Below are 12,701 nucleotides of genomic sequence, written 5' to 3' on the forward strand. Positions count from 1 at the left end.
GAGGCGTGAGCCAGGTGTTATGTCATCTTTTGTTTAGGATCAAACAAAAGGGCTAAGGCGTGAAGGTGTGCCAAGCAAGCCAGACTACACGAACACTAATATACAGTGAGCCCATAGCAAGCATTCCTTAAAATCAGCAGCTGAGCAAAGAGCTAAGCAGCAGCAACAACAACAACAACAACAAGGTTAGTAACAGGAAGAATTGACTACTTTTTTGTCGCAGCTTTATTCAGTATTTGTCATATTATATTTATGTTTTCAAGAAAACACAGAAATTAGAAGTGAGGATAAGATGCACCTGCCATATTATGGCATATTTATTTCATTAAAATGTCTAAATATTACATATATGAAACTCACTCACTCTGAATGCAGTAATTCATGAAAGGCTGGGTTGAGTCAGTCTGTGTAGGGATGCTGTGCAGCATCTCTCTCTTCACCCTGCTTTTAAAGCCTGACTCCTGGTTTTTCTATGTGACGTCTACAGTTCGGTGTTTCTAAGGAGCAAACAGTGACACACTACATCATTTCTGCCAGAAACCATCTACAACCAAGTGAGTGTAGTCTTCTCTCAAGCAGCTGTGCCTTTTTTCTTGGTTCATCATGTTTTCTTGGGTTAATTACTTGCTATTTTCTGAATTGGTTTAAGAATTTCATTTGTCACTAGGTTGTATTGCTGATGGCAGCTGCTCATTCCTTAACACAATAACTCAGTATCTCTACGTCAGCAGCAGTGTTCCATGTCACAGATCAGCTTGATTAGATAAAGATGTTTCAGTGTGGAAAACAATTCACATTAGAAACTGACAGCGCTGAGCATGTGGGACAGACTACCATCAGCCATTACTTATCATTTTCTACATAACTCAGAGTGATAATCAACTCTGCCAAAGACCCTAGACCTGTTGTGCCCTTGCTGTCTTTCTCAGCTGAGTGGCTCCTCCCAGCTCTGCAGCTGCTTGACATGCTGACATCATACTGAGTCCCACCTAGCCAACGGCACTAGCCCCGACCAACCGGTTTAACCTCTACCTCTGAAGGCGGCGATGAGGCCTAAATGCTGTTCATTACTGCTGTCATTTCAGGCCACTGCTGCAGGCTGCTCTGAATCACAAGCTAAAATAATCCAAACCATTATGTCCATTTTGGAAAACAATTTTCCTGACAGGCACTAGCAAGCGTGCTAAAACACCGTTTATTTCATTCTCTGAAATATGGATAGTCGGGAAAAAGGCCTAATGTTTGGGAATTAACTTCTACAGCGTGTTTTAGAAAAAGTCTTTAATTTGTTTTGACAATATACATATTTTGTGCGGAGGTCGAGCAGTTAAATTATCTACACACAGGATAAGCATCAATAGTACAGGATAAAAGGAAAGACAAATGTTCCTTCCTAGGAATAAAAGATAGCATTGACTTTTGAACAGTTCCAGACTACAGACTGTACTTACTAGAAAACAAATAAAAACACAATGAAAATCTAAAAAAGAGAGCATTACAGAGAGGCGTCAAATATTATACAAAGTGATGATGAAGAGAAGAGATGAACAAGTAAAAAATAGCATGAAAGAATAACAATGACTCTCCATACAACATCCCATCATTCATTTCTCCTCAGTGGCCTTGTCTGATGATGATATCTGACATGTCGTCAACCTTCACCAGCTCCAAGTTCTGTTGAAAACAAAACATATTCTATTTTGTGCACTACAGTAAATAGACATGAATATTTTAATACCAATGCAGCAATATAATAAAACCTTTTCCACTTCAAAAGTCCTCTCTTTTTACATTCTCAGTTTAGGTATTTAATACTATGTCCAAAGGAAAACACGGATAACTTGAAGGTGAAGACCAGATGTAGCTGAATACATTGCAGCAATGGATTAGTCTTGTACAATATGTTCTATATGAGACAGCTTCGAGTGTTCAATGTTAAACCTACAGGATAGCAAAACAAAAACAAACTGAAAGGGTTTGACATTTTGGAAAATATACTTATTTGCTCTCTAGCAGGGAGTTAGATGAGAAGATTGACACCACTCTCATGTCTGTGCACCAAATATGAAGCTACTGCCAGCAGCCACTTAGCTTAGCATAAAGACTGGAACCAAGGGACGACCTTGACTTCTAAAGTTAGCTAATTAACATGTTGTATCTCTTTGTTCACAGTTTTGTGTGTGTGTTATGTTATGCAGCATTTTTTGCCTGGTGCAATTTTCAAAACCTATTATGCATCTATCATTTTTGTTTCTCTTGCCGATAGAACAATGCTGCTTCCTTTTTACATAAAAACACCCAGCCACAATGTTAGATTATAATGTCTATTTTTCGAATAAAACTCACCTTTTCATTAGCAAGATGAAGCAGAGCGACAAACGCCAGAGGCACCGACAGGTTCTGAGCCATTGTGTTTGGCAGTCTGGACCGACACAAAGAGAGATAGAAGAGAGGAAGAGAGAGAAGGACATACACAGTGAATCTTCCACCAGTTCTGCTGTTTGCTGGTTCTCAGCAGGTCCAAATGATACATCTCTGCCAGGGTAACTGGCAAAAACATATCCACCCACACAGTGCTTCGGTTCACAGATCACTGGGACTGCAGGGTTACGACATGACCCCCCACCCCCATTAAGCCAGTATATCTTTATGGGATTTGAAGACTGTGGCCAGTTGTTACATACTTATCAAACAAGGCAATGCATCTCAAATGAAAACCATTCTTCACAAGGATATAGACATGTGGGAGAAGACACTGTTCAAATCTACACTTCTGAATCTAAGAAGAAACCCTGCACAACAGTGTAAATAAGTCAAACACGACACGTACAGATACATATATCTGCATGCCCCTTTGGCGAGTGCTATTCTGCCATCATTATTTCTCATTAGTGCTGTGGCATGGCAGGAGGTCGGGTACCTTTGAAGCAGTGTCTTTGTGGTCTGACTGAAGACTTTCTCCCCACACACCTCTGGTTTCTCCATAGTTGCCACCTCCTACAGGGAACATTAAACCATAACTCGTAAAACAGACATGCACAAACACAGGCACACAGAGATCTCTGACTGGCTGCATGTCTACCCACAAAATGTGAGCAATGGCCAAAGACTAGAGTCTGAAGACCTACTGAACTGATAGAAAGTGACAGAGATAGAGACAAAGTGACACATGGCTACTCTGTGGAATCAGTGCACTGTACCTCTGTGGGTTTCTCTGGGCTTTCTGTCAGAAGAGTCCACATGTTGTTCTTCAGTCTCTTCATGTCCATTTTCTTTGCAGTCTTAGCATAGTTGATCTCAATTTTGTTGACCTAAAAAAAAACAAGCAATAATGCAGTTACAAGTATGTAAAATGCAAAGCAAAAATTTCAATTAGAATCAGTCCAATTCAAGATGAGCAGAATATTTTGTGTGACATGTGCCCACAGCCTTTAAGCTTCCTAAGTGCTCTGTTATGTTCAGAGTTACTGCCTGTAATTGATGCCAGGTACTACAGAACTTCTGAGTTTTCAGTGTCTTAAAAATATTCTAAAAGAAACTTTTGAGCAGAGAGATGGAACTCCTAGAAAGACCCACATACACTATACTTGCACTAAACACCTGTGTTACTCACCCTGTGTGGTTCAGGTACCAGATCATCCTCTCCATAGGTTGAGATGCCCTCTTGATCTTGTGAGGGCAGGGGTATACTGTCACCTGAAGGCTGGGTATCGTCTGAACCGGCAAACCCTTCGACATCATCGTCACTGTCGCCACCCTAAAGAAGAAGAGATGCCAAAAGGATGGAAATGTGAGACATGGTTCCTAGTCCGTTTTTGTAATTGCTGATGACAATCCTCCATATCTGTCAGTTTATCAGTAGAATCATCTGAGTGACGAACAGGTGCTGAAAGTTCACAGGTCGATGACTGAAAGCTGTCATATGCCCTGAAGCTCCTCCCTGCTCACCTACTCTCAGATAATACCAGTATAAATCTTTATGTGACAAAAAGTTAGTCACATCATGATATTTCAAATATATACATATATATACACCAGCAACAAACATGGCTGAAAGTGACAGAAAAAAGAGCAGAGATGCTACATCACTCAACAAAGGCCACATACACCAACATAAGTAATAAGTAACTGACCATGACAAAGATCTGATTCAACTGAGGTGGCGATGACTCAATAATCATAGTGTTTGCTTCACAGTAATTAATCGGAGCAGCATTTTGCACTGATGAGCATCTAGTTGAGGTTAGTTTTAAGTTTGATATGGATCCGCTGGACGCAGCTAACTCGCATCAGTACAGCAGGTCCGTTTGCATCGGTGACTCTCATTAGAGTTCTAGTATTTTGAAGAAGAGACAGAGCTGCACTGACTGAAATGCTTTGCAATATCATATTACTGAAAGCCCGAACCACCCACCCTTACTCCACAGATAAAAAGAAGTCTGTTAAAATATGAATCAAGTAAAATCAATAAAAATAAACAAAAACAAGTTAAATCAAATGGCATATAAGGTGCAGTTCAGACCTGAAGACCTGGACAGAAGTTGGCTGTGTCGTTGGCATTGTTGTAGTCGTAGTCTCCAATCCCCTCTCCAAGCTCTCCAGACAGCCTCTTCTGGCCTTCTTGACTCAACTGGAGTAAACAAAAACAAATATACCCTTCTTAAAGCAACACAAGTGATCTATGTAGTTACAGATACTCAAGGTAAATTATATGGTGACCGTAGCTTGTGTCAATCTTGTGAATAGTCTAATTTAGTATAAAAAAAGATGATGACCATAAGAATTATGTGATGGCTTTACATTTTTCTGACTGAATTAGCCCCTCCTAAGATCTGCCACTTTACACTTTGGGCTCCAATAACATTTGAGCAGGCAGGGTACCTGGCAGAACCTCAACTTTCCCTTTCCTGTTATACTTTTGCTATATGTTATGCTATGTTGACAAAAAAAATGTAAAATGTTATCCAATGTAAAGGGTGGACCTCACCATCAGCAAGGACACCTACATCTATTCAAAGGTAACTTTACTATGTAATATTGCATTACATTGTGTCACAGTCTACACAGACACATGGTATACATGGTATATAGTCATAGCTTGTTAATGTATGCCTACATCAGAGGGGTTAGTCTAATGTCAGATCACCAACATTACCCAGGTTTGCTTCCTCCTTATTTCTGTGGTAAAGTTAAAGAGATTTGGAAAAGGACAGTGTAGCTTATTTTGATGTATATGATGTCTAGAATCCAAATGGGAAAAATTTACCGCAGGAAATCATCTCAATTCGCTTTTTGCCTTGTTCATAGAAGTTAACATTGTGAATATGTCCTTCCATCGCATACTGTCTTGCTTGCTGTTCTTCTTGAAATTATATTGCTTGACACCCAGAAACAATGTTGTTAATGTCTGGATAAACAGGGTAAAAGGAACAGTGTCTCATTTTCATCCAATGACCCTAAACTAAGCCATATTCCCTGCTGCTCTGCAAAAGCAACGGACCACACCGGTGCTCTGATTCTGCAAAAAACAAAAAGTTTGTCTGAATTTGTGTGTCTCTACTTTCAACTTTTTCGCCAGTCCCGTCAGCTCAGAGGAGTGGTGAAGACTCACCGAACTGGAGGGCTTTAAGATGAGCTGGGAGAGCGTCTCTGGGGGAAACTGGAAGTCTGCTGGTAGAGTTGTTTTCTTATTGCTGGCACTGAGGGCAGACTTGCTGTTGGTAGTGGCAGCCTGTGAAGGCAAAACAAACGTCAAATTTTAATTCTCAAATCCCTACGGACACTTTTTATCTTAAGACTGTTTTTGTAGATTCTTTTTCACTGAATTTAATTACTAGAGCAAAAACTGCAATTTTATCATATGCATATATGCATATATATGGAAATATGTCAAATCACAAAGGATTCCCAAAGCACTGAGTGCTGAACACTGCATTGCTATGGCTGCTAGTATGCCAAAAAGTGCCATGTTATAGCCTTAAATGCACACTGTACTTTCTGCCACTAGGGAGTCTCTCAATCAAAACAAATGTTGACACAACTGATCTTCATGCTCAAACAGATGTTGTTTGATGATGTTGTGTCGCAGAGTGGTGTCATGGTAAATGTTATCCTCATTGTCAAACAACCACCATTGCCTATGAAAATCTATAACGTGACTCAGGCAGAAATGTACATGGCTCATGTATCATCTGGCGTTTTCCATGTCGCTATTTGAGATGGACAAATGGAACGCCATGTTGCCTTGAAAAAAATTATCAATTGCTCTCTGGGTTTGAACATTGTTGGAAACAATTAACACAACGTAAGTACGCCACCCAACAACATGGGTCTATTTGTTTTAGACATTTTAATGTGGAAATGTTACATATTGTGCATTTAATGCCTCCACATTTCCAGACGCAACATGTTGAGACTCGGACTCTGTTGTTATGTGTCAAAGCCCTGGGCCCTGTTCTCTGTACATGGATAACCAAATTATCCAGATTAGAATGCTGATCCTCTTTACCTCACAGACACAAGAGTGGTATCAATTTTTTCCATCTAACTCTCAGCGTGAAAACATATTTCTCCATCTCTTGCACTATTCCCTTAATACTAAGCAATTAACATCAGCAACATTTATACCAGATGACACTCTCCAATAGTAAATATTCTAATATTCAAGGGTTCTTACTCTGGTGGAGCGGAAGTAGGTGTCAAAATTAACATCATCACTGAAGTCTATTTCAAAGGTCTTCTTGGGCTTCCTTTTCCGTGTCTCCTTGTCAGGCAAATGGTCCACTAGGGAGAAGAAGTACATGAAAACAGGCAGACAGATGATTGTTACTCTGCACACATTCAGCAGCAGAGGACAGGCTTTTAGAGAAATGTGAAAACCTAATTTATCCAAACATCCGTCAAAACACAAACAGAAGCCAAGTGTGTGTACATTATGCTGTCAGTATAACACAGCATTCAAATACATTTCTGGTATTACACATAATGAGATGGCTATTGACCAAAACAAGAAACACCCTGGTAAGCGTCATATGAGGACAACACAAAGAGAAGAAATGCAGTACACTGAGGCTACATTAACTCTTTTCACAATAAATAGAGCAAAGTACATAAAATATAAACACGTTTGTTGTTAATATGTTACAGCAGTAACCTGCCTACATTTATCCAAGTACATAGATAAATAAAAACCTGTGTCTTGCTAGAGGGTACTTACTTCTCTGATCTCCTCTCTGACCCCACAATTGTCTCTAATTATGTTAAACCATGAATTTCACTCACACTTGTGCTTTGGCTTGAACTGCCAGTAGCCGGGTCCAGCCCACGTGGCCATGGTCCTGGGGCTGAAGTATGAATACTCCCTGGGCTGAGAGGACAGCTGCAGACACATGGTGGCAATGTCTCCCTCTCCGATTGGAATCACATCCCTGTACCACCATGACACCAGCATGAGAACCCGTTCAAACCCGCACTGTTCTATTGCGTTAAACACCTCCTCTCCTGCTGATAATAGGCAATGCAATTACTTTCCCCCATGATTATATAAGTGGTGAATTTCAAATTTGCACTAGGCATTAAGAAGAGGCTCTTTTTCTGTGTGGAACTTCTTTCATCCTAACACAAAGTACAATCAGTATTAGAGAGAACAAGGAGAGAAAAGATGAAGAAAAGAGAGCTATCTCTAGAAACTAAAACAAAACAGAAAAATCAATCAGAAGGTCTGTGGTGAAGGGTGAGTTCTTCTGCCTCTAAGACATCATTGTTAAACTGTTCTACAATCCATGATCTTACCGTCCTTTGCCAGAGCCAGAGGCCTCACAACCCTCCTTGTGCTCCTTGGATCTCTCCTCGCAGTCACCCAGTCCCTCCTCGTAGTCGGCATCAAAGTCAGGGCAGTCATCTTCTTCAGGCTCGGGCTCAGGCTCAGCGTTCACGTCAAACACATGTTCGCCCTGTTTCATCTTCTCCAAGAGCTGATTCATGGTCTGAAAGAGGGTTTGCAGTCAGACAGAATGCATGCTGGGATCTGACAGACTTATACAGTTCAATGTAAGACCAAGTGGATCCTAAACTGCAGCGTCAGAGAATATTCCTGGATCTTCAATTGTTGTCACTATAATCTTTGCATCTATGAATATAGGCAGTATCGAATGGCTTTGTAGGATAGCTGCCCTGATGTTACACAAAAATGTCCAAGAACAATTCTCCCTTTCCTGTAAAAGCAAAACAACACAGTGAAATCCCTGCATGCAACAGATTTTCCTTCTCTGCTATTCCACACAATATAACCTCAGGTCAATACTTTGATGGACATACACTTATATAACCACTCAGACATATTAAAAACCAAACAACAGAGGATCTGACATATGGTTAGCATAGTGTTTTTTCCCTCCTCAAAGATGCCAAACTTTTAAGAGAAACAGCTGGTTCCATTTAAGGTAAGAAATATGAAAGAATTTCATCAGAATAATTTATATTATTAGTCTGGTGGTTTTATGGTTTGTCTGACCTGCTCAGGTTTCCAGCTAGTGAAGGAGAAGTCCTGCAGTGAGGGGCAGATGGAGCTTTTCTCCTGGGAACGCTGCAGTCCAGCTAGCAGAAACATAGCACAGAAAGATGGGATTTAGCATTTCTACTGAGGAACATGTCACCAGATGAGACACGGCTAGGCACTAAGGTTCTGAGTTTAGACTAATACTTAATGGGACAATGTTTAATGGCTACCTAACAATTTATGTAAAGTAAATGCTTGTTGCCTTGGTAGGTATTTCTTACCCATGAACGGGGATGCAGGGACTCCCTGTGGAGGCGGAGGAGAGTAAGAGGGTCTGGACTGGAGGAGGGTCATGTAGGAGGGAAACAAGAGCTCGCAGCGACTGTTCTCACTAAAAAGAACTGACAGGAAGACGCCAGCTGTGCTGCTCTCATCGAAGGATGAGGCCATCCGGTGAAACATGGGGTCCACCTTGATGGGCAAGAAGAACAGTTTATCATGTTTCACAGCCTTATGATAACAGAACTGAGGTCAAAAAAATGTATACAATGCACTGACAGAGTTCAGAGTCAAATGTCCTTCACTCATGTTAAAATCATTTGGCTATTTGAGCATGAAGATCAGTTGTAAATGGAAAGTCGATGCAGTCATAATGGAGACCAAAGAAGAAATGTGCAAAAATCTCTCAAGACGACATCTTAGTGATCCGTGTCTAATAGCTGATCGTAATCATAAAACTTGAACTTATCAGTAATCAATCTCACATTCGATAGACTTAAGGCAAGTATGAAGGTCTAATTTATTACAGAATGATATGCTCAACTCTGCTTTGCCACGGCTTTCATTTAAGTAAAGTGACCTGTTGTACGAAACATAGGACCTCAGAAACAGTGGCAAAACAACTGATGCACTGGTCTGATATTCCAAAAAAAAGAAAAAAGGAGCACTGGTTCTGCATCTCTGCATAGAATCAGTCAGTTTGTTTGTCCTCATCTGAGGAATGGTGAGAATTAAGCAAATTAGACAGGTGACCTATTAAAAAATGGTGGTGCAGCAGATGACACTTGTAAAATAACACCATACCTCACACTTCCTCTCAGACTCTGCACTATTGATGTTGCTCAGGTTCTGCTCGACTGTTCTCTTAGGAGGCCTCTTTTTCTTCGGCTGCTTGGCAGTCACTTCGCCTCCTGCGGCCCCTTCATCTCCTTCCTCCTCCTTCGGTCCATGGCCTGTATATGCACAAAAAAAAAGAAACAAAAAGCAGAAAACTTAGAACAATGTTCAAATAACGGAACAACGTGAGTAGTTTTACATTCTGGGAGACAAAGTGTAAAAACCTGCATCCAAGTGCCAGTGTAAGTATTTAAATAAAATTCCAACAAGACAAATGAAAATAAATAAATAACACTGCTGAGGCTCTCACCCTCTCCAGGTTTAGTCTCGGCCCCGAGGCCACCCAGCACCCTGTAGGCATCAGCATGAACAGCATCCACCCTCACAGCATAGATCTTCGTACTAGCATCCAAAGTGCCTGCTGCCACCTTTAGGACATGTGCACACACAAACACACAGATGGAATAGTTGAAAACATCATACACACTGCTTGTGAAATTAATCCGACAATGACTCTTTCATGGCACAGTTAGCTCAAATAACATGTCATATTTTTTAAATAATTCCAGCAATCCCTTTTCCAACAGAGGGTCTGCAGCTTCCATTGGGTTAACTCAGGAACAGATAAGAAGTCCATGATAGACAACATAATTTATCAAGACCTTTAAACTGGGTTGAATGCTCTCCTTCACTGGATTGAAGCATGTAAAACCTTTTCAAGAGCATGATATCCAACCAGGCCAATTATTTGGACCACTGTTTCTTCAAAGTAAACCAGCCTGATGGTAATCAGAAATCCTTTTGAAGGATGACTACAAAGTCTGTGTTCTTGGTTTTTCATGACTATCACGTTAGATTGGGGAAATAGCTACAACAGACAAAGTATGATACATTTTTGTTCAATTTCATTACAAAATGAAAAGTACTAGATTAAAAAAAGCCTCAAACCTTGAAGTTTGTGAGCTCAGAATCCTTCTGTTTGAGAATGTCAGCCATGTAATCAATCAGATGCAGACCAAAGGCATTTTTGGTGGTGATTTTCTGCCAAAAAGAAAAACAAGCTCTTAACACTGTCCATTTAATAAGTATTTTAAACACACAGAAAGCTTAAATGACAAAGAGAAAAAGCAGTGCATTTCCATTGTAATTACTATTGTAACACTTACATTCTCAGTAGAGAGTTTTATGCAGGTGGAGTAATGCTCTGAGATCTGTGCATTTGACAACTTGGGCACGGCAGCGGGAGTCCCTGTGGCGCTGCATACAAAAGTGAGATTATCTTCAAGCTCTCAAGATAAATATTAGCAAGGCAGACTGAAACAGGCTGTTAAAGCCAAATTTACTCTATAAGCTTTACATGACAGCCTGTCACGAAAGTCATGCTCAAACAGCTAAAAGCATGGTTTGAAAAAACTTTTTATTTACAGCTTACCTATGAGATGCAGAGTCATTAAAAGAGGATTCAGTGGCAGCTTGAAGGTCAATGACTCTTGACCTTCGGCGCTGACGTCGTTCCTGCTCGTCATCGTTGCCGGGGAAGGCTGCCAGCAGTGGGGTGCTGCAGGCCGCAGGAGATAGACCCTTGTTCTTCAAGGAGGATGACGTCCATCCTGCACGTACATGGGAAACGGGTGTGGAGGCTGCACTCATCTTAACTGGAGACGAATATACAAACACAGAGGCTGTATGTTGACACAGGTCCAAATTGCACCTCAAGGAAAATAGCAGTGATCAATGTTTAGGATAAGAAATAAAAAAGGTCACAGAATGTTACACATTCTGAAAAGTATTAGCTTTTCACTTCAACTGTATTGCTATGTGTCTCGCTATGAAGAAAAGTTGATCCATTGCTAATTTTAACATACTTAATTGGCAAAATTTCCAGCAGAATATACAGTATTTTAAATCTGTGATAACGTGGTTTACAGTGTGAGAGACTACCAGTGGGCGTTTTATATCTCCTATTGTCCAGCTTAACAGTTTGACGGCCTTCACTCCTCAGTAAGCTGACACAAAGTAGTTGTCCACATGTAAACATAAGGATTCAAGTGGGAAATGCAAGAAAATCTCAAGTGAGAAGAATCATGACGTGATGAAAATAAAAGAAATCTGCATTTATAAGAAAGAATTACGTTGGATTTTGCTTGCTTGCCCCTGTAAACGAGTTTTACTGTACACCTACAGCCCACTACATGTTAACGTTACGGTTTATTGGAAAGGTGCACACATTTTTTCCCACTTTATACATATCTTCATCACAAATTACTTGCTCTGTTGCGCCACACCACCGACCTTTCCCAACTGCAGCATGCCACTTAATGCGAATACTTTATAAAACACTTTCGTTTCAGAAAGTACTGCTTTTAAGGTATATGTATGTAGATCCCGTATTTTTTGATTGAAATTAAGCTAGCGTTAGCTCTAATTTAGCAACAACGACACACTATAAACAAAAGGACTCCATCGATATCATGACGCTAACTTTAAGGTAGATAAAAAAAACTAACTAACCGCTAATAAACTTTTTTGCGAAAGCAAGTTATCTTATCACAGCAAAGTTGCCAAGCTAACTTATATGTCTAACAAACCAAAGACAAATGTTGCTCGAGCTAAACGAGCTGATACTCACGCTAACTTTCCATGCAATTTAGCATAACAACGATAGCTCCTCTTAGCATTAGCTAATATGAACGTGCCCTCGCTATCATTGTTAGCTGACTGGTTTCCTAACACACCAGAGCTGTACAACAAATCTTGCATGGTTCACTCAACGTACCTCACAATGCCTAAAATTCGATATGTCTTTCTTGCGACTGGCAACAATTTGCAGTCCGGCACAGGAGAACGGAGCAAGCTGTAACGTTAGTTTTTCTTCCTGTTCGGGTTTGAATTTTTGCGCCGAACGGTTTACACATTTGACGTCATGACGCCACGGCCACGCCCACTCAGTGGGTTTTCGGAATGACTCACCAACAAGAAAAAAAAATCCCACAATTTAACGAGATACAGCTCAAATCAGCTATTTGCATTACTATTCTATGTATATTTTGGGAGCTTTGTTCAAATAATGAAGGATTACCTTATTAAT

General features: G+C 40.4%; 1 protein-coding gene and 1 long non-coding RNA gene across 2 annotated transcripts; one reads left to right on the top strand and one right to left on the bottom strand.

The window, feature by feature from the left end:
* The first annotated feature begins 141 nt into the window (after positions 1–141).
* Positions 142–8,937, top strand: LOC121606315. The gene is made up of 3 exons (XR_006006838.1): positions 142–185; positions 488–554; positions 8,768–8,937. It is a non-coding gene; the product is annotated as an uncharacterized LOC121606315 (long non-coding RNA).
* ncaph (non-SMC condensin I complex, subunit H) lies at positions 1,286–12,495 on the bottom strand. Its single transcript, XM_041936548.1, has 18 exons — positions 12,390–12,495; positions 11,046–11,268; positions 10,780–10,870; positions 10,562–10,654; positions 9,924–10,041; positions 9,581–9,729; positions 8,779–8,968; positions 8,513–8,595; positions 7,792–7,985; positions 7,282–7,427; positions 6,677–6,783; positions 5,612–5,731; positions 4,523–4,630; positions 3,614–3,757; positions 3,201–3,311; positions 2,921–2,997; positions 2,347–2,422; positions 1,286–1,674 (listed from the first exon to the last, which is right to left on the bottom strand). Exons 2-18 carry the CDS (start codon positions 11,261–11,263, stop codon positions 1,615–1,617), a joined length of 2,085 nt encoding a protein of 694 aa, XP_041792482.1. The 5' UTR covers positions 11,264–11,268; positions 12,390–12,495; the 3' UTR covers positions 1,286–1,614.
* Positions 12,496–12,701: the final 206 nt, after the last annotated feature.

The sequence above is a fragment of the Chelmon rostratus genome, chromosome 5, assembly GCF_017976325.1.
Source record: "Chelmon rostratus isolate fCheRos1 chromosome 5, fCheRos1.pri, whole genome shotgun sequence".
NCBI lineage: Eukaryota > Metazoa > Chordata > Actinopteri > Chaetodontiformes > Chaetodontidae > Chelmon > Chelmon rostratus.